Below are 22,079 nucleotides of genomic sequence, written 5' to 3'. Positions count from 1 at the left end.
ACAATTTACTTGTAACATTTGTAACTCTGAATGATGATGAAAAAGGGCATTCCCAAGATATCATGTGATATGTATATATAATTTTTTAATTGAAAAAAATTTTTTTAGATCGAGTCTTGCTGTGTAGTTCAGACTGGCCTTGAACTCACTGCATAGTCAAGGTCAGCATCACAGTTGAAACTCACAGTGATCCTCCTGACTCAACCTCTCAAGTGCTGGGATTACAGACATGTACCACCACACTCAGCTCATTTTATAATTTTTAAAAATTTTCATTTATTTAATTTGAGACAGACTCTTGCCAGGTAGCTCAGGCTGGCCCTGTACTCAGAGTGATCCTCCTGCCTCAGCTGCGCTAGGTGCTGGGGTTACAGATGTGTACCATCACACCCAGGTATTATTTTATAAAAGAAAAACAACAGAAAACAGACCTAATAAATGATACCTTACATTTGCATCTATCCTTATAAAGAATTCTACAACCTTTCTCAGAATATGATAAAAGGAAATGTGAAAGGAGCAGGTCTGGTTTCTGCTATCAAAGACTGGTACTATAGATAGGCCTCTAAATAAGCTTATTGGCAGGAATATAGCATTTCTAAAACTAAAGCAATATATTGAAAATAAACATTGGAGGGCTGGGGATTTAGCTCAGCGGCAAAAGTGCCTGCCTTGCAAGTGTGCGGTCGTGAGTTTGATCCCTGGTACCGATAAAAACGAAAAAGACAAAGAAAAAAAAAAAAAAAAGAAAGAAAAGAAAATAAACATCGGGCCAGGTGATTTAGCGCAGCGGCGTAAGTGCCTGCCTGGCAAGCACAAGGTGGTAAGTTCAATCCCTGGTACCACACACACAAAAATAAATAAATAAACAAACATCATTTTATTATGCCAAATACATTACAAACCTAAAATACTTTTAGGGAGAGAAGGGAGAAAGTAGTTAATAGAGGAGGGAGGAGAGGAAAGGGAAGGAAGGGGAAAGAAGAGAGAGAGGGAGGGAGGGAAGATAGTGAATATTTTGGAACCTCAATGAAAACCCACCTAGGTATTTTATGTATTTGCTGAGTTACTTATTAATGTTCAATTACATGTATAGTAGCTCCCCCTAACGTGCAGTCTTGTTTTCTGTAGTTTCTAATTATCTGTGGTTCAAAAACACTAAATAAAAAAATTCCAGAATTAAATAATTTGTGGTGTTTCTTTGTTTTGTTTTTTTGGTATTCTTGAAACAGGATGCAATTCACATTGGCTTTGAATTCACTTTGCAGCTCAGGCTGGCCTTGAACTCAAAGCAATCCTCCTGCCTCAGCCTTCCTAGTGCTGGGATTACAGGCATGTGGCAGGATTTTTGTAGTTGTTTGTTTGTTTTAAGGCAAGGTCTCACTATGTAGTACAGGCTGGCTTTGACTGAACTCCGGTCTCAAACTCATGGTGATCCTCTTGCCTCAGCCTCTCAAGTGGTAGAATTATAGGTGTGTGCCACCACACCTGGCCCCCAGATCTTTTTATTTGTTTGAAATATCTCTTAAAACTGTGCTTAGTGGGGCTGGAAATTTAACTCAATGGCATAAGCGCCTGCCTTGTAAGCGCGTGGCCGTAAGTTCGATCCCTGATGCTGATTAAAAAAAACAAAACAAAAAAAAACTGTGCTTAGTGGAGCCAACAGCAATTTGAAGTATATAATTATGTCTGAATTCTCCACTTATATTCTCTGTAAAGGTTATCAAATTTGATCCTTACTTAAAATATCTTAAGGCTCTATAATTAGACCATAAGAAATTGTGGAGCTAAAAAATTAACTTTCAAAAGAAAAATTTTTTTTAAATTTTATGATCATAACAACTGTTATTTGGAAGAACAATAGGCAAAAAAAAATCTTGAAAAAAAAATAAAAAATTTTTAAAAAATCTTAAAAAAGAACAACGTGGATAATATTAGCCTTTCTTTTTTTCTTTCTTTGGTACTGACACTCGAACTTGAGACTTCACTCTTACCAGATTGGTGCTCTGCTATTGGCTATATATCCCTGGCCCTCGCGACTTACTTTAAAAAAAGCTTTAGCTTGATGCATAAGCATGGTGGTGCACACCTGTAATCCCAGCACTCAGGAGGCTGAGGCAGGAGGATTGTTGCAAGTTTAAGACCAGCCTGAGCTACAAAGAGAGCTCAAAGCCAGCCTGAACTGCACAGCAAGACCCTGTCTCAAAAAGACAAAAAAAAAAAAAAAAAAAAAAAAGCTAAAGCTAAAACAGAATAAACAATATATAGAATAGAAAATCTAAAATAGAACACTAAGTATTGACTTAGTAAGAAAAAGATGGTGGGGAAAAATGGCACTTTTATAACCAGTGACTATTAATTTGAATTTTTTTTTTGTTTTTTGTCTTTTTTTTTTTTTATCGGTACCAGGAATCGAACTCACAACCACACACTTGCAAGGCAGGCACTTATGCCGCTGAGCTAAATCTCCAGCCCCTAATTTGAATTTTCAATCAGTTGAAATCACTGTATGCAAAAAAACAAAATTAGACCCACTTCTCATATACTCTAAAAGAATCAGAAACTGAAATGGTCAAAACAAAAACTGACTTCCACTTCCAGCCAAGATGGGTAATAAGGTCCAGATTTACTCTGCCCATCTTAAATGACTGAGAAGTTGGGCATAGTAGTATAAAATAATGTTTTCACCACACTGGACTTCAGACAAAAAAGGAGTGACAGCTGAGAAATAGTAACCAAATACGATAAGCCTTTAACTGCCTTAGAAATTATAAACTCAACACTGTCCAGTTATAAAAGCATTAAAACAAACAAAAAACAAGGAATGGAAAGAAAATTTCTCAATTTGATATTAGGACATCTGTGAAACACCCAGCGCTAACAGGTGGGGATGCTGAAAAACTGAAAGCATTCCCTTTTAAAAGGATCAGGGAAATGATAGTATTGGGGGTTCTAGCCAAGGAAAAGCAGACAAGAAAAAAATAATAAAAGCATCGGGTTGCGAACTGGGACACCTTCAGACGGATATAATGTCTTAGGTATAAACCAATAAAATTCTACAAAGTAGTATTTAGAGCTGACAAATGAGTTCAGCAAAGTGGCAGGCAACAAGAGCAATACAAACAAAACTCATTTCTATTTTTGTATACTATGAATTTGAAAATGAAATTAAGAAAACAATCCCATTTAAAGTATCAACAGGAAATACCAATAAAAACTTTTTTAAATGCTGGATTTATACATTGAAAATAGTATAAAACATTTAAATCGACGGAAAGACACCCACTGGGTGTGGACTGAAGACAGATTCCATGGCACGCCTATCAGAATTCCAAGAGCCTTTGCCCACATATGGACAAACCGTCTCCATAAAATTCATACAGAATGTCAGGGGATACAGAATAGCCAAAGCGATCTTCAAAAATAAGAACTATATTGGAGGACTTTTTTTTTTTTTTTTTTTTTTGCGGTACCGGGATCGAACTCACAACTTCACGCTTGCCAGGCAGGTGCTTATGCTACTGAGCTAAATCCCCAGCCCCTGAGGAACTTTCAAAATTCAAAAGTTAGGACAAGGGCTCACTCAGCACTGTGAAGCCCTATGTTTACTCCCCAGGACCCTCCTCGCAGTAGCAGCAGCAACAGCAGCCGCTACCACCACTGCCTAGGGCTACATCAATCAAGACAGTATGGTTTTCTAGACATGGACAAACCGACCATCATAACACTCATATGGAACTGCAAGGGACACATATTAGCCATGAAGACAGGCATGTGGGTCAATGGAATAGGATTTAGAGCCCAGGAATAGACCTGTATGTTGTCAACTGACATTTCCTCTGGATGTACAAATGGCCAATAAGCACAGGGAAAGAAACTCAGGTGAGAACTGAAATCAAAATACAATGAGCGAACACCTCACACCCATTAGGATATCTATAATTTAAAAAAAAAATGGAATATAAAGAGCATTGTTGAGGATGTAAAGAAATTAAAAGCCTTACACACTGCTGATGCTTAAGTAAAATGGTGTAGCCATAACTACTGCTATATCTACTAAGGAAAACAGTATGGCATCTCTTTAGAAAGTTAAACACACAATTACCATTTGATACAGAAGTCTACTTCTGGTTATACTCAAAAGAACTGAAAACCAGGACAGGAACAGAAATTTACATACCTATGTTCATAATAGCATTATTTGCAACACGCTGAAAAGTGGAAGCAACTTAGGTGTCCATCAAAATACAATGAATACATAAAATGTGCTTTATACATATAATATTTTTTAGCCCTAAAACTGAACATTATGCTAAATGAGAAAGCCAGTCACAAAAAGATTAACACTGTATAATCACACTTACATGAGGTAGTTAAGTAGACAATTCATTCAGACAAAAGGTGCAGGTGGGCTGGGAGAAGGGGGATAATGAGAAGTTATTGTTTGATGGGCAGAGTTACCACCCTAGGAGATAAAAAGAGTTCTGTGGATAGTGGTGATGTCTGCATGGTAAGTAATCTACTCAATGCCACTGACGCACTCTTAAAAACAGTTACTATGATAAGTTTTATGTTATGTGTATTTTACAAATGCTTTAGAAAAATTAACATAAATGATGAATAGAAGAAAGAATCACAAAGCATAAAAATGCCATCCTCCAGAAAGGAGAGACCAAAATAACTGTGTTTAAATGTACAGATTTGTATTAATTATTGTAATGATAAACACCAGAGTTAACCGAGCTGATTTTATATTAACTATAATAAATTACTCTATTTTTAAAAAGTAAAGCACAACCCACAGAATGAGAAAAAATATTTGTAAATCACACATCTGATAAAGGTTAAGTATGTAGAACACATTAAGAATTCTTAACCTTTAAGAACCAATTAAAAATGAACAAAGGACCTGAGCACACAGTTCTCCAAAGAAGATATACACAAGTAGTCAATAAACATCTAAAAAGGTGCTTGATATCATTGGTCATTAGGGAAATACAAATGAAGGCTGGGGATTTAGCTCAGCGGCATAAGCAGCTGCCTTGCAAGCAGGCGGTCGTGAGTTCGATTCCTAGTACCGATAAAAAAAAAAAAAAAAAAAAGGAAATACAAATGAAAACAACAGTGAATGACCACTTTACATTCACTAGGATGGCTGTGATCAAAATGAGGCACCACAACAAGGTTTACCAAGGCTTAAAAAAAAAAAGGCTGAGGGCCAGGGATATAGCTCAGCAGCACAGCACCTCCCAGCAAGCAGCAAGTACCAGGTTGTGAGTTTGATTCCTGACACCAAAACAAAAACAAAACAAAACAACAACAACAAAAAACCCCAGGTTGTCGAGGATGCATCAAACCCACATACATTGCTCATGAGGATGTAAAATGGTGCAGTGCTGCGGAAAAGTTTGGTAAGACCCTGAAAATTTAAATACAGAATCAGTATATAACCCTGTAATCTCAGTTCTAGATATATACCCAGAGAAGTGGAGATAATACATCTAAACAAAACTTGAGTACTACTGCTAAAAGCAGTATTCATAATAGCTCCAAAGCTGAAATAATCCAAATGTCTGTATGCCAATCAATAAAATGTAGTATGCTCATATAGTGGGATGATACTCAGCCATAATAAGTGAAATATTGTTACTTGCTACAATGTGGATAAATCTAGATAATATTATGGTTAAGTGAAAGAAACCAGTCATAAAGAACTATTACCATATAATTTCATTTATGTGAAATATTCACAATAGGCAAATTGAGGGAACCAAAGTTGATTAGTTGTTAACGGGGCCTGGCAGGAGGGAGGGAGAGCTGGATGAGCAGTAATTAGTAAGGATATCTTTTGGGGAGGACAAAAATGGTCTAAAGTTAGACTATGGCAATGGTTAGTGAAAGGGTTTTGGCCCAGGCAGGATTACTTTAGCCTGTAAAGCCAAGGAGATCCTATCTCCCCCCACTTAGGAATCTACCTCTGGCGCCAAACAAAGACCAATGAGCTACCTGTGCATCCCTAACGCCCCTTAGCCGACCCAAAGCCGACGCTACTTACGTGCCTCACTCCACGTGTTCCACGGAGAGATCGCCAGCCCTGCGGTGGAGATGCCACGCCCCAGGGGGTCAGGGGTGTCTCTCCCCGCATTCCCAAAATAAAGGTCATTTATATTTCATACTTCTTAACTTTTCAGCCACTGCCAGTCTTCCTCCCCCCACAGTTCTATCAGTTAGCAAACTGAAAATATTAAACATGCTGTATGGTATGTGAATTACATCACTATAAAGTTGTTAAAAAGGGAATGGAAAGGGTATTTCAGGCTGGCAATAACTGAACGAAAACTAGAGTTGCTATATTAATTGCAAGAAAATTTTGGAAGAAAGATTATTACCTGAAACAAAAATAGTCATTTCATAACAAAGAGATCAGTTTACCAGGACATACTAAATAATCGTTTTTAGTTACAGACTTCACCACATAGCTACACAATAGATAAAGCAGTCAGATGTGATCGCACATGCTTACTGTCGCAGCTGCTCAAGAGGCTGAGACAGAAAAATCACAATTTGGGCAAATTAGAAAAAGAACTGAGGATGCTGCTCAGTGGTAGAGTGCATGTGAGCCCCTAGGTTCAACCCCCAGTGTTGTAAAACACACAAAGCAAAAGCTAATAAAACTGCAAAGAGAAAAAGTCCAATCTACAATTATGGTTGGAGATCTTAATATTCCTCTCTAAATAACTGATAGAACAGAGAAAAAACAGTAAGAATAGAAATTTCAACGACACAATCAATATGATCTAAAGCACAGGGCTTCAAGCCCTTGTCCTGGACCCGGACAGAAACCAGTCACACACCAGGAGACTTCACAGCTATTGGGAGAAACTGCATCTGTATTTATAGCTGCTCCCCACTGCCAGGATTACCGAATACTGTAAGATCAGATCCTTAAGAGAATTCGAATCCTACTGGAAACTGCACCTGTGAGGGATCTAGGTTGCGTGCTCCTTGTAAGAATCTAATGGCTGATGTTCTGAAGTCGAATTGAAGCAGTGATGCTAGCTAGCACTGAGGAGTGGCTGCAAATACAGATTCACATTAACAGAGAGGTTTGACTGCAGAGCAGAGACAATACTAATATATCAATTGCTTGCAGACTCAAAACCCTGTCAGCAAGTGGCAAGTTGCAATGAAGGGGCATCTGTTGCAGGCTTTAGGTCAGAATCTGATACTTATTTTAGTCCACTGTGACCCACCAGTTATTTTACTTAACACTTCCATCTCTGTCTCTTTCCTGCAACCTATACTTACCTCAGTCACAGTTGTGCTAAGCCCACAGTTAACCCTAGACCAAATGAATATAAACCAGACATCACTGGAAAGCTTCTTGGAAAAGGAGGAAAGACCCAATGATGAGACAGTAGAAAACTCTTTAACACGGGGCTGGGGATTTAGCTCAGTGGCATAAGCGCCTGCTTTGCAAGCAGACAGTTGTGAGTTCAATCCCCGGTACCGATAAAAAGGAAAAAGACCAAAAAAAAAAAAAAAAAAACCTCTTTAAGACTGCCAACAAAAAGGAAGCTGCATTTAAAATAAAATACCAAGAATTCTATTTTAATCACAGGTTCAATAAAACAGATGATTCACATTCTCCAAGTCCACTTGGTGTAATATGTGGTACTGGTCACAGAATCTTCAAAACTGCTTTGCCATATGGAGACCAGCCTTCGGAACTTTCCAAAAGAAAAACCATAAATACAAAGAACAGAAGCAAGTATTGAAGCCCATCACTTCATGAAAAGTGTCTGTACTGAGAACACCACTCTAAGTGACTAACTGCACTGCCAGAGCTTTTTACTATTGACAACGAGTTGATCTTGCCTGCTGCTAAGGACACTTGTTGCAAACTTCTGAAGTTCTAAAGGTGGCACGTGCTCCTCTTTCAGCTGGCAGCACCACTAGATGAACAGATGAAATAGCAGAAGATACCAAGGCACAATTGTTAAGAGAGGATTAAGGAGTCACCATAGTGTACAATGCAGGTTGATGAATCTCTCAAAGTTGACAAGTCACTAATCAATGCTTGTATTTGTGTAAGGTATTTTTCAGGAGGATGACATTTTATGTACTTTTGTTGCCAATCACATAATAGCTGTGTAACTATTCAAGTCTTTAACTATATATCAGGAAAACTATTCAAGTCTGTAACTATATATCAGGAAAACATTTTGTGCCAGTCTTTACATGGTTGGAGCAGCTGCCATAGCTGGACAGCTTTCTGATTTCACCACATGGATCAAAGAGGTCACTTCTGAGTGTGAATACTCACAGAAATGCTGACTTGCCAGGCATGGTGGCACACACCTGTAATCCCAGCACTCTGGAGGCTGAGGCAGGAGGACTGCTGTTGAGTTCAGTGCCAGCATATATAGTGAGTACAAGGGCCAGCCTGAACTACACAGTGAGATCCTGTCTCAAAAAAACAAAACAGCAACAAAAGAGATGCTGGCTAATCAAAAAATGTCACTTGTACCTAACGTTTTGCAGGATGTGATTAAAAGTATCAACAGCATTAAAGTATAGACCCTTAACTCACATCTATTAATGTAACTCTGTAAGGAGGAGATGGATACAGAACACACACATTTTCTCTTACACAGAAGTGAGAAGGCTTTCTAAAGGTAGATCATTGGCCAGTTTTTTGAGTTTGAGAGCTGCTCCAGAGATCTGTTTTTTAAAAAACAGTTTCTACTGGCAGCACATTTCAGCAACAGAGAATAGGTAGTAAAATTTGCTTATCTGACATATTCAACCTGTTCCACAAACTTGGTTACTTCAATGAGAACAGCAACTGGGTGCAAGGAAGTAGGTAAACAGCAAAATGAATATGGGAGTAGTGAGTAAATATTGCTTTGTTTGTTTGTTTTTTGAAAGAGGATCTCATCATGTAGTGCAGGCTGATCTTGAACTAATTATGCAGCCTCTGCTGACCTTGAACTTGTGGCAAGCCTCCTGCCTCAGCCTCCCAAGTGCTAGGATTACAGGTGAGCACCGCCACGTCTGGCTTGCATTGGAGTTTTCTGAATGTTTCAAACATTAACAGATTTTGAAAGAGACTGAGGAAGTCTTCCTTCTGCCACCTGGTGCACGACCACTTACTGCAGCTTTCAAAAGAGTCTGAGTATTATTTCCCAACCGTAAAAGCCTCCCAAATTGGGAAAGAATGGATCCACAACTTACTAGTGAATAAGCCAGGTGAATGAACTTTGCACACACAAGAAGACCAACTGCTTATGACTGCAAATGTCAATGGTCTTAAAACTATGCTTGTGACAATTTCATCTCTGTACACATTGTGGATTAAGGTCAAGGTAGAGTATCCTGAGATTGCCATGAAAATACTGAAAAGCCTACTTCCATTTCCAACATCCTATCTGTGTGAAGCTGGTTTTCTGCAGCAACAGCAACCAAAACAAGATTACAGCGTAGACTGGACATCAACAACACACTTTCACTGTCACTGGTCCCCATCACTTCCACATGGAGCTGTCCAGCGGCAAGAAAATGATTTCCTGGCTCCCCCTCACTGTGGTGAGCTGTACCAGTATTTCATTATATATTACAAACAGAAATAGCTTAGTGTGTATGCTGTTGAAGGAAGCACAGTAACAGAAATAAAACGCACAGCAAATCCAATACGCACGACTAATTTCCTCTACTTCCTGCATTCCTGTACCAAAAAGGTTGGGGGACACTCCTCTACCACTCAGGTACACCCCAGCCTCAAGGAACCATTTTTTAAAGTCACAGACTATGTTAAAAAAAAAAAAAAAAAAAAAAAAAAACACCTGAAATAAACAGCTGCAACCAAAACAGCTAGTTGTCATGGAAGTGATTTTTTAAAAATTCTTCACAATATCATATTTTAGGGGCTGGGGATTTAGCTCAGCGGTATAAGCGCCTGCCTTGCAAGCACGTAGTTGTGAGTTTGATCCCTGGTATGGATTAAAAAAAAAAAAAAAAAAAGAGTATCATATTTTAGTTCTTTGTATAAATGTGTCTTTCAAGAAGAAAATTCCCCATAAAAAGTTATAATTGAAAATCAAAAATGCAAACAATTGCATCCAAACCAACATCTTGTCTTTGGGATATTTTCAACTATTTACTTTTTTGTCTAAAGGAAAAATATTGAATGGAAACAAACAAAAAAAACCCTTATGTTGTTTTTTTTTTTTTTAAACACTTATGTGTTCAATTTACCTAAATTTAGCAGCAAAAAGTTGAATTTAGTATTTTTGTCAGTGCTGTTACTAAGCATTACAACTACAAATTCAATTTAAAGTTTAAAGCCTTTTCAGAGATATGTGTATGTGTGTTATGCCAACACCCCCTCCAAAAAATATGAGAACTACTTAACTATAAAGTTTATGGAAGGAAAAAGAAACTTAAAAGAAATCAAAATATCCTTTAGTTTCACACGTTAAGAATCCTATGGAACAAAATTCCAAAATATCTTAATTTCTTTTGATTCATATCTACTTCAAATATAAAATCCCCACTGTATCAACTCTCCCTGTAAATACATGTACAGGCAGTATCTGAAAGTACACACCACATCACAGGAATAACAATATTCAGTCTTACCTGAAAAAGATCCAAAAGCGGCTTCCAAGAAAGCATTAAGACGGCTGCTTTGTTAATGGTTTTAGGAATTTCAGAATAAAATAGTGTGTTTTCTCTGTTCTCACCAGACATGGCTATGAGAAAAACAATCCTTTATTATTATTTCAAACAGCATTCTTATTGTAATCATAGTAGAAGTACATCATGCCTTCCCCATACTACACTTTACACTCTGTGGGATCTATAGTAAGTATGTAGCATGTGCACATTTAAGAAAAACAAGCTTTCACAGAAAAATGATGTTTCATTTTGATATTCAAATCTTAGACCCCCTTAAAACAAACAAGAATATGTAAGAATTCAGATAAAAGTTATTTTAAGCTGGGAGCAATGGGGCACAGCTGTGATCCCAGCACTCAAGAAGCTGAGGATGGATGACTGCTCTGAGTTTGAGGCCAGAGGCCAGAGTGGACAACAAAATGAGCTCAAAGCCAGCCTGAATTGCATAGTGAGACCCTGTCTCAAAACAAAAGAAAAAAGAAAAAGAAATGATACAAAGATTAAGTTAAAAAAATTCAGTAAAAGTGTTGAAGAAAACAGTAAGATTTTTTTTTTTTTTTTGGTAGTGGGTATCAAACTCACAATCTCATGCTTGCCAGGCAGGCACTTATGCCACTGACCTAAATCCCCAGACCCTAACATTAAGATTTTTAAAACAATCTTGGAGTTGGGAAAGACCTTCTAGATAGGCCAAACTTACAGAAAGTAAAATTTTAACTATCAAAAAAAAAATCACAAATTTCAGTATGGCAAAAGGCACTAATGGCAAAGGACAAATGAGACCTTGTTGAATGCTGGACACAGTGGTAGAAGCCTGAGGTCCTGACTACTCAGAAAGTGAAGATGGGAGGGCTGTTCAGTTCCAGGCACCCTGGGGGACATAGTAAAACCCCATCCCCAAAAAATCTCAGAGAAAAATATCACCAAGGGAAAGTCCTGCTTTATAAAATGCTTCAAGTCATTAAGAAAAAGAACTCCAACTCAATTTTATAAAGGCACAGACAGTCAGCTGTATTGGTGCACATCTGAAACCCTGCTACTCAAAAGGCTGAGGCAAAAGGACTTCCAAGTTTGAGGCCAGCCTGGGCAACTTTAGCTAGACCCTGTCTCAAAATTTAAGAAACTCAAAGGGCTGGGAATGCAGCCCAGTGGTATAGAGCACTTGTCTAGCACATGTAGGCCTTGCATTTACCCTCTAATACCATAAAATGTTTATAAACAGATCATTCACAGAAAGGGAATAAATACAATGGCTTTTAAATATGCAAAAAGATGCTCAACTTCACCTGTAAGAGAAATTAGAGGTACAGTATGAGGTTTCTGTTCACTAATCACACTGTGAAAGACCAAAAACATTATTTACTTAGTGTCACTGTGAGTATGGAGAGATAGATGTTCTGAGAAAATTGTGGGGGTACCATAAGCCTAGTAGCTTTTTTGAAGGGAAAATTCAGCGATATCAATCATAATTCCAAGCAGTTCTATGCTTTGTCCACGCAGTGCTGCTCTTGGGAATTAGTTCTATAAGTTATATATATTCACACATACGCAAAATGATCCAATACAGTGACACTGCCTCCTCTTTGCATAATCACAAAGAAACCTTAAGTGATTATTACTAGGGTCTCAGTAAATTAAACATGGCACGATTATATAACACTCTGAAGTTGTTAAAAAAAGAATGAATCTAGCCAGGCATGGTGGTAGACACCTGTAATCCCAGTACTTGGAAGGCCAAGGTAGACAGACTGCTACAAATTTGAGGCCAGCCTGGATTACATCGTAAGTTCAAGGGCAGCCTAGACTACATAGCGAGACTCTATGGGAAGAAAAAAAAAATCTGTAATTATATAGACTCAGCAAACAATATCTCTAAAAAGATCCTTATATACACAATGAATCAATGAAATGTATGACAAACGGCTTTGAAGGAAGACAAACTTATTTTTTAAAATCAGAGCTCAAGGTAGAACTCGGTGGTGGAGTATGTACTTAGCTTGCACCAGGCCCTAGGTTCAGACCCTAACACACGTGCATATGCACATATATACATACAAACAAGTCAAGGAACGTATGTGTGTATTTTAGAAAATTTAAATCTACAATGAATAGAATCAGGAAAAAAAGACCAAAACCAACTTTTAAAAAAATGAAAGCAGCAGCTATTAAGAATCGGAACAAACTAGTAATTTTGTTTGTTCTAATTTGACATTCTAAAGGAGAGACTTTTTAAATTAGAAAAAAGCAATGTTTGACATCCTTAACTTTGAAAAAGATCATGAACAAATCACAGTTTGAGGCTGGGTATGGTGGCACACACCTGTAATCCTAGCACCGGAAAGGCTGAGGCAGAAAGACCACCTTGAGTCTGAGATCATCCTAGGCTACACAGTGAGTTCAAGACCAGCCTGAACTACACAGTGAAAACCTGTCTCAAAAATTCAAAAAATAAACAAACAAAAAATTCATCATTTGTTATCTGCTAAAGTTAATGAGACAGGGGCAGGGATATAGGTCAGTGGCACAGTGCTGCCTGGCAAGCGTAAGGTCCTGAGTCCAATTTCTGGGGAAAAAAAGCCAAACCAAAATTAAAATAGGTCTCACACAGTTCTTCAAATTAAAAGGATTTTTTGTCTTTTAATAGAAACATTTGCTTATTTTTTCACCAAATTCCCTCCTCCCATCCTACACCGGGGATCAAATCAGAGGCCACTGAGTTACAAGCCCAGTCCTGCTCCCTCACCATTTTTTTGGTACCTGGGATCAAACTCAAGATCTCGAGCTTGCCAGGCAGGGGCTTATGCCGCTGAGCTAAACTCCTGGCCCCTTTTCCCATTTTTTATTTGGAGACAAGGTCTCACTAAATTGCCCGGGGCTGACTTTGAATTTATAATCCTGTCTCAGGTTCTCTAGCAGCTAAGATTACAGATATGCACTACCTTGTCCGGCTTATTCACCAAAATGTGAATACAAATTTTATCTGTCCTTAAATCTGACTTCAGAAAGTATTTCCTTTCAGAACTGTGACTTTATACTCACCAAGATAATAGATCCTGTCCGAATGAGGCCCATCAGGGTCATTTCTCTTCACAAACATAAAATCATGCGGTGCCTTGGCCATCATATAGCCATGGTATTTTCTGGTATCGGCAAGCAGCTTTTTAAGCTGACTCCAGGAATATCGCTCCACATAAAACGGCTCCAATTTGGGCTGATCCTGTGATTCAATATTCTCCTCACACTCTGCAGTTTCAAATATCTCAACACCCAGCTGCTCTGTCTCCATTGCTGCTGCCATGTTGCATTTTCCTAGAAAACAAGGCACACAGAGCTGCTCACAGTGCTGTTTTCCACATGGTCCAGAAGACAGTCTGATGGGCCAAAAAATAAAACACCACCAAGGAAGATTCTTTCCAGCACAGCTGCATTGAGACCTAGTAAGAAAGCAACAGCTCTCCCTTTTCTGGGCTGTTTTAAAATGACATTTTAAAACACTGAGGTCATGTCAAGTTCACGGTGACTAGAAATCCCTTGGGGAACTTTTATGAAAGGTTCTCCTTAGGTATCTCCTGCCAAAAATTGTTTTTCTTTTCCACACTGGAAGGAAACAGGCTGCATGCCAGGTGGCTGCTACCCTCCAACCAAGACCAAGTGTGGCAATCGCAAAGTTCATCATACCAAGGGAGTAAGTGTGCTGCTGCCTTTAGGAATGTAGCACCTTTGACAAACGTGGATCTCCCTAGCTAAGAAAAACGTGGATCTCCCTAGCTAAGAAAAGTAACCACAACCCATTAGATTAGTAAAGACATTGTTACAAGCCATATACTCGTTTTTTTTTTTTTTTTGGATCGAACTCACGACTGCCTGCTTGCAAGGCAGGCGCTTATGCCTCTGAGCTAAATCCCCAGACCCCCAAGCCATATACTTGTAATAATCTTCCTAGGGCACTTATTTAAATGGAACTCTAAACAATGAAACACTTACCTGGCTGGTACTTGTCGAAGTCTTCAGCAAAGGCATCAGACTAGACATAATTACCATGGAACACCTGCTGTGACTCGATATTTTAAGGAAACTGACAGGACTATTGTTGTACACTATGTAATTCACGAAAAGATACTAGGTGGCTTTAATTAGTTGAAGTAGTTGATGAAGAAAGTGTTTAATTTTTCCATCAATATTTTGCTATAAGCTTGAACTCAATTTACCAATTCAATCTCCTAAGTGTTATCACATGTACTAATAATGCTTATTTTAGAAATCTAGAAGATGCATTTTTTTCCTTTATCTTTTCTAATATTTAAATTTAACTTAAAAGTATTAAATAACAAAACATGTTGTCGCTGGTCCGATGGCAGTGGGTTATCAGAACTTATTAACATTAGTGTCACTAAAGTTGGTATACCACCCCCCCCCACTGCTAAATTTGACTGGCTAAAAAAAAAAACCCAAAAAAACATGTTGTCATAAAACATGAGATTCTAGCATGTATTTATTCATGGCACTACCAAAAAGCAACAACATAAAAAATAATGGAACATTGGGGCTGGAGATTTAGCTCAGTGGCATAAGTGTCTGCCTTGCAAGCAGGCAGTCATGAGTTCGATCCCTGGTACTGATAAAAAGGAAAAAGACAAAATAATAATAATAATAATAATAATAATAATAATGGAACAAACTGCTCTTTCAACTAATTGGTTGAAAAACAATTATGAATTGAAGATAACCTTAACTGCACTTGTGTAACCATAATTGTTTAACAACTTCAAGAGACAAATCCACATACAGCTGGTATGCTTAAGATGATGCTTTTTAAAGCTCTATTTTGCAGGTTAACATGAATTCATGATAAATAACTTTAACAGAGAAAAAGTTATTAGCTGGTGTAGGCTGTGAACTGATCCATCTGGTATATATTATTGGCATGCAAACAGGCTAAACAGTGTGCTCTGGGTATACTGTATCATTTTTCTTGCTATGTATATGGGATTTTCAATGTAGCAGTTGCAAAGGCAACTAGGATACTTATTATTTACATCCGATATAGCTGCATTATTATCATCACTGGGCATTTACTTTCAACATTAGAATCCAAAACAGCTCAGCAGAAAATTAAGTCACTTAGTTCAACTGATAAGCATCATCCATGTTGTTTGCTCCTCTAAAGAGTTACTGGAGGTCTCCTTTCTATCACGTGTCAATGAACTTAGTTTTCTATCTAATGAAGCAAAAAACAAGTAAAAGAATCTATACACACCGGGCTCATTTCTCTTGTAGTAAATGTGAAACCTTTTTTTTAAGATGGGAGAAGCCCAGGTGAAAGACTTCCTAAGCCTTATTGCCAAGCTTCATGAGTTAACTTCACATTTCTCCTATATAAAAGTTGCATTGGTTTGTACCTAAAATTATCTTGGTCGCCTCTTTTTCTCTGCACATAAATGTATACACACACACACAGTGTATGTCTAATCAGTTTATTCATTCTGACTTTTCTAGGACAGATCTGTGATTCATGCAAGGGTATACCTGACTTACCTTCCAGAATTTGGTCACATCTTATACAGATACTCAAAATATGTGGCCTGAATTGCCTAGGGGCAGCATACATGGTCAACAAAGGGCACAGATTTTACTGCCCCATCAACCTCTTCTTTTAGGAGCCCTTCCTGAAGCCTACCTGATTGTATTTTCATCTGTTCAGATCTCTTCCACACTCAAAGATATCATTTTCAAGTCACTCAGTTTCAAGTACGGATCCTTCTGCTCATTCTGCTCTCTTCTCAGAGGAAACTTTCCTTCTCTCACCATCCAATCCTGTTCAGCAGGATAATGAAATAAGATGTAAGACCACTGATTAATATTACAGTAAAATGGACCCTATGTAGTAAAAAAAGATTAAGCCTAAAAAGTACCAAAATGATACTTATAACTGATACAGAATTCATTTTGGTATACTACATGACACCTAAATTCCTTTATGTCTACAACTTTGCATTATCAAAAGCTGAAAAATTTATGTAGCTCTGTATAGCCCATTTACTCAAAAGAATGCCCAATCATAGATAAGTCTTTTAAGTCCAGACACACATTAAAAGGAAAATTATGAAAGGGCTTAATTTAAAAAGTAAATCAGGCCAGATTTAGAGGCTCAAGCCTTTAATCCCAGCACTAGGGAAGGTGAAGCAGATCACTGTGAGTTCAAGGCCAGCATGAACCATATAGTGAGACACTATCTCAAAAATATAAAAAAAAAGGGGGGGGGCTGGCGATTTAGCTCAGTGGCATAAGCGCCTGCCTTGCAAGTGTGTGGTCGAGTTTGATCCCCGGTACCGATTAAAAAAAAAAAAAAAAAAGACAAAAAAATAAAATTAAACAAGGGAAACCAGACATGGGATGTGGTATTGCACGCCTGTAAACACAGCAATGCAAGGATGAGGGCAGGAGGACTGCAAGTTTGAGCCACATCTAGGCAACCTGGTGACGTAAGAAATCCTGGTTCAAATAAGAATGTAAAAAAAGCTAGGATGCATGATAGTGCAAAGGCCCCAGAGTTCAATCTGCAGAACTAAAAAAAAAAAAAAAAAAAAAAAAAATCATAGATACACATACAAAAGAATATAGATATACTACACCAAAATGAGGTTAGTAAGTATCTATAGCAAAGCCTCCCAAAACGGTAAACTTTATTTCCTCCTGCCTATTCATGTTCCTCTTTTAACATGTTACATCAAGTTGTTTAGAATCAACTAGGAGAAACAAGAATGATCCACTATCTCTGCCCCAAGGAAAAGAACTTGTTTTTATTTTTTTGTCTTTTTACTTTCCAATGGTACCAGGGATCGAACTCACTACTGCCTGCTTGCAAGGCAGGCGCTTCTGCCGCTGAGCTAAATCCCCAGGCCTCCCCCCCCCCTTTTTTTTGTCTTTTTGAGACAGGGTTTCACTATGCAGTTCAGGCCGGCCTCGAACTTACAGCAATTCTTCTGCCTCAGCCTTCTGACTGCTAGGTCTAAGGCTGGGATTACCAGCGTGTGCTACCATGGCTGGCAAAGAATTTGAATTTAAATGTTCAGTTTTTTTAATAAGATAAAGACTGTTCTAGCCAGGTGTTACACATGTCTGTAATCTCAGCAGTTGGGAGACTGAGGCAGGCAGATTGCAAAAATTTTGAGGTCGGCCTGAACTACAGTGAGATCGTCTCTAAAAACAAACAAACAAAAAAACCCTACTCATTTTAAGTGTACCCCCACCCCTTTTTTTTTCTTGCTTCAATACTCTGAAAATAACCAAAGTAGTAACTTTTTGGGAAAAAGAATCATTAACTTTGTCCTAGTCTATTTTCAAAAAAAAAAAAAAATCTGTCATTACATTACTTTGCTCAGCCTTAATCCTGGGTTCCCATAGCTCAAGTAGGTGCTGGAGTGAGATGTGGTGAGAAAAGTGGCAAGGAGAAATATACTGGTGAGCTTATACTGGCACAGCAAAAAGCAGGCTAAGACGTGAAGATACTGTTTCTTGGCACTAAGGCTCTCAGAAGAGCACGCTGTGCTATAAAACAGCTCCAGGACTCTCGGGTTTGGACCCACTCCAACAGCATATTCCATAATTTTTAAAACTCAAGGGCATTTAAACATCCCACGCCTCGCGGAGGCCTGGCATTTCAGCTTCAGGGTCCAAAGTCAGCTCCGCAATCGTTATGTCAGAGTGGGGTGAAGATCCTGTGACCAGCGAGGTGGCTCAGCATTTGGGAGGCTGGAGAAGGAGGACTGCCCCGAGTTCAAGGCCAGTCTGAAGTACATAGGGAGACCCTGCCTTAAAAAAAAAACGAGGGACCGAAGACCTTAAACGCTATGAATGAGGAAGATGGGGGCAGCAGAGACTTGAGAAGGGGCCTGAGACAAAAACGCGTGAGGCGCTTGGACAAGAAAACGTCCCGCAGCCAGCTACGATAGGGCCCAAATAACCTCGCTACGCAGTGGGGCCGGAAACCCCAGGGGTGAGCAGGGAACCTGGGCCGAATCCCCGGCGGCGGGTGCCGCCCCGACCACGACCCCGCGAGGCCCGAGCAGCGCGGCGCCCGCAGACGTGCCCTTGCCGCTGCCGCCTGGGAGCTGTGCTCCCTCTTCCGGCCGGGCGGCTGCGCCGTCGCTGGGCCCCGAGCGGGCGGCAGCGGAACCAGTGGCCGGGGAAGGCGTAGACGGCGGCCGTTCGGAGACGCGCAGGGCCCGGGGGCCGCGACCCAGGCCTCGCGGGCCGAGGCGCGGAGAGGGGCGGATACTGCACCTTCCCCCCGGCCTCGCCCGGACCGTTCGACGCACTACGGAGCGGGTCTGCGCCGCTTCATGCCGCGCCGCCTCCGCTCCCGTCCGAGCTACAGCAGCTTTCTTGGCAGCGGCGGACGCGGTACTTAAAGACGCTGGACTCCGTACTTTAAGGCGGCCGCGGCGGCGGGGGCGGCGGAGGCAGCGGTTGAAGCGGCCCCGGCACTTCCGGTTCCTCGAGCTTCGCTTCCGGTCTGGGAAGTGCAGCCAAGCCAGGAAGGGCGCCGCTGCTTGCGGAGCGGCGCCGGTCGCCACAGTGCCACCTATGGGTCGGAAGAGCGACCCGGCCGAGCCGGCCATAGAAGAAATCCGGAGGTGAGCCGCGACTTGCTCAGTCACAGGCGCAGTTGTGGTGCGTCGCTAATTATTCATTAAAAGTATTTGGACTCAGGGTCTCGCTGTGTAGTCCAGGCTGGTCTCGAATTTGTGGTGCTCACCCTACCTCGGCCTCCCAAATGCCAGGACTGCAGGTATGCATCACCACACTCAGCTCTTAATAATTTTTTCCTCCACTTAAACATAATGTGTATTGAGTGCCTGCTGAAGGCAAACAAAAATCCCTGTCCACATGCCAGGCCAAAATGTACAGGCTGAGATTACAGCAAGGAACAGAATCAAGCAGAAAGCCTGGTGCTTTCATGGAGACAACGCACAGAGAAAAGAGACTACGGCCTTGGGAGAGCATAGCCATGGCTGAGAGAAACCTGAAATTTGGCTCTAATATTATGTGACCTTCAATTATGTCAGTGTCTTTGGGCCATGGTTCCTCTATTTGTAAAAGGGATATAACTCTCAAGCATGCTTATTTATAAGCCCAGCACTCTGGATGGTTGAGGTAGGAGGATCGACAGTTTAAGATCAGGGTAGGGGATTTAGCTCAGCGGCATAAGCGCCTGTCTGGAAAGCGCAAGGTTTGATCCCCAGTCCAAAAAACCCCAAAACACCAGTCTAAACTGCATGGTGATTTAGCAAGACCTTGACTCAAAAGTACAAAAAAACCGAGGTTGCAGTACAAAAAAGCCGAGGATGCAGTTCAGTGTAAAGGTTGTGAGTTCAATCCCCAAATCAAATATATACCTTTTTTTTCTAAATTGCATTAAAGAAGGCAAATAAGAGATAAAAGGAAGGCCCAGAGTGACTTGGTACAATCAGAATCAGAAGTCATTTGGGCCACAGTTTATTTCCTTGTCTGCCCCTACATTGACAAAGAGAAAGAGAAATAGTGTCTGAGGAGACGACTGGAGAAGTGTGGACGTGGAAGATGGTGGAAAAGCTAGGCATCCCATTTTCTATTATTACCAAGAGACTGCGTCACATTTGTGTATCACCGAGATTGATTTTAATGGCACTAATAGCAACTCCATTTGGGTCCTCTGCTCTGCCTCGCAGGATGCAATTATTCACCCTGTGGTTCAGCGAGCCTTCCCGCAGGCTTTTTAGAGCTGCGGCTCCTCCAAAGAACAGTTATCTTCTCCCGGCAGCCCCTGGGAATTTGTCCTGCCCTGGGAGCCAGCCGAAGGCTCTCTGAGCGCATGCGCACTAACAAAACACGGGAAAAGTGCTGCGCCAGGTTTCATTGACGCATCTGCCTTCTAGCTGCACCCTGTACTATCACTGTTCCAAGCACTAGGGACACTGGTAGGAAACAAGAAGGACGGCATCCTGGGCTTTGTGCAGTTTACACCTTAACAAAACAGGCCTCCCGCGCCCTACAAAGCAAACAAAACAAAATAAAACTCGTGATTTCATAGATAAAAAGAGTCCAAGAGAGGGGAAAGGCTTGCTTAAATCGTATGACTGATTATGGACTGAGATGTGAATTCAGACTTTTTGGTTTTTATTTTCTCCCTCTACAGCAGGCTTTAAAAAAGTTTAAAAAGCCAGGCATGGTGGCACATACCTGTAATCCCAGTACTCAGGAGAGGACTGTGACCCAATGCAGCTCCCGAGGTTCTTGGGGTAAAGGACCAGCAAGAGGATGAGAAAAATAAAGACAAGACAAAGCTGGGGTCAGGTGGAGCCCTTTCTCTCCTGATGGGAAGTAGGGTACTGCTCAGCCAATCAAGCATGTTTATGTATACCCTCCAAAGAAGAATGTCAGTTTGAAACCCACTGCCTAGCAACTTGTTTGCCTGGCAGGCCTGGATCCCTTGTTTTCTTGTTGCTGGAATAACTTGTTTACATAGCTTGTTTTGGTCTCTGTTTTTTCTGGGCTGGCCTTGCTGTAGCCCCACATTGATCAATGTCCAGCTTCAACGGTCCCCTAAAGAGGATCACTGTAAGTTTGTGGTCAATCTGGACTATAGTCTGTTTAAGTCTAGCCTCAATTCCACAGCAAGACTGTCTTTTTTTTTTTTAAGCAAGACTGTCTTTAAAAAACAAAACAAGAAAAACTCTCAAGTTGGGCTGGGAACAGAGTAGCTCAGTGGTAGAGCCAGCACTTAGCACCTGTGAGAACCATAGTTTGATCCCCAGCACAAAAACAAACCTCCTCAACTGAGAATGCTGAAGAGTGATGCCATGGCTTGTATCTGGATGCACATGTATCCCAAAGCCTCATTCAGTCACAGGTGGGGCTTTTTCAGAGATGGCTGAGGATATAGAGTGTGCGATGCTGGGGTTGATTCATCGTGTATAGGTTCAGGGGCACCAGGATTAAGATGTGAGTGCTGCCTCCCCTGAGTAGATACACAAGGGATAGAAAGAGCTGTGGTCGACCCTTGCTTGCTTTTGCTGTCCTCTGCCTCCCATGAACTGTTTCCTCTGCCATGCTGCCCTGCCTTGGTGCCAGCCAGCCAGCCAGCCATGAACTGAATCTCCACACACTGTAAGCCAAATAAACCTTTTGTCCTTTAACTTTGGGTGGGTAGCTATCAATCTGTTTTACTTTCCATCTTTTCCCCCCAAATAAACTGTCTTCTTTATCTTTTTTTTTTTTTTTTTTTTTTTGCCTTTTTCTTTTTTATCGGGACCAGGGATCGAACTCACAACTGCCTGCTTGCAAGGCAGGCGCTTATGCCTCTGAGCTAAATCCCCAGCCCCTCGTCTTCTTTATCTTAACTCTGCCTTCTTTCATTC

General features: G+C 40.4%; 1 protein-coding gene across 4 annotated transcripts in view; it reads right to left on the bottom strand.

Annotated features, from left to right (window-relative positions):
- The window catches only part of Dpp8 (dipeptidyl peptidase 8), a 57,059-nt gene extending 37,830 nt beyond the window's left edge, over positions 1–19,229 (bottom strand). For 2 of the 4 annotated variants that reach the window (XM_005000764.3, XM_013145465.3), the window contains exons 1-4: positions 18,964–19,151; positions 16,358–16,494; positions 13,720–13,989; positions 10,642–10,754 (exon numbers count right to left, since the gene is read on the bottom strand). In XM_005000764.3, coding sequence (XP_005000821.1) covers positions 10,642–10,754; positions 13,720–13,989; positions 16,358–16,373 — 399 coding nt within the window. In that variant the 5' untranslated portion in view covers positions 16,374–16,494; positions 18,964–19,151. Of the gene's footprint in view, positions 1–10,641; positions 10,755–13,719; positions 13,990–16,357; positions 16,495–18,053; positions 18,593–18,963 lie in introns of those variants that run through there. The other 2 variants (XM_005000765.3, XM_013145464.3) reach the window with 2 other exon arrangements.
- Between the last annotated feature and the right edge of the window lie 2,850 nt (positions 19,230–22,079).

The sequence above is a fragment of the Cavia porcellus genome, unplaced genomic scaffold, assembly GCF_034190915.1.
Source record: "Cavia porcellus strain 051 isolate PalLab524CR breed Dunkin Hartley unplaced genomic scaffold, mCavPor4.1 scaffold_37, whole genome shotgun sequence".
Classification (NCBI taxonomy): domain Eukaryota; kingdom Metazoa; phylum Chordata; class Mammalia; order Rodentia; family Caviidae; genus Cavia; species Cavia porcellus.
The sequence above is the reverse complement of the archived record's forward strand: the minus strand, read 5'-3'. Positions and strand labels throughout refer to the sequence as shown.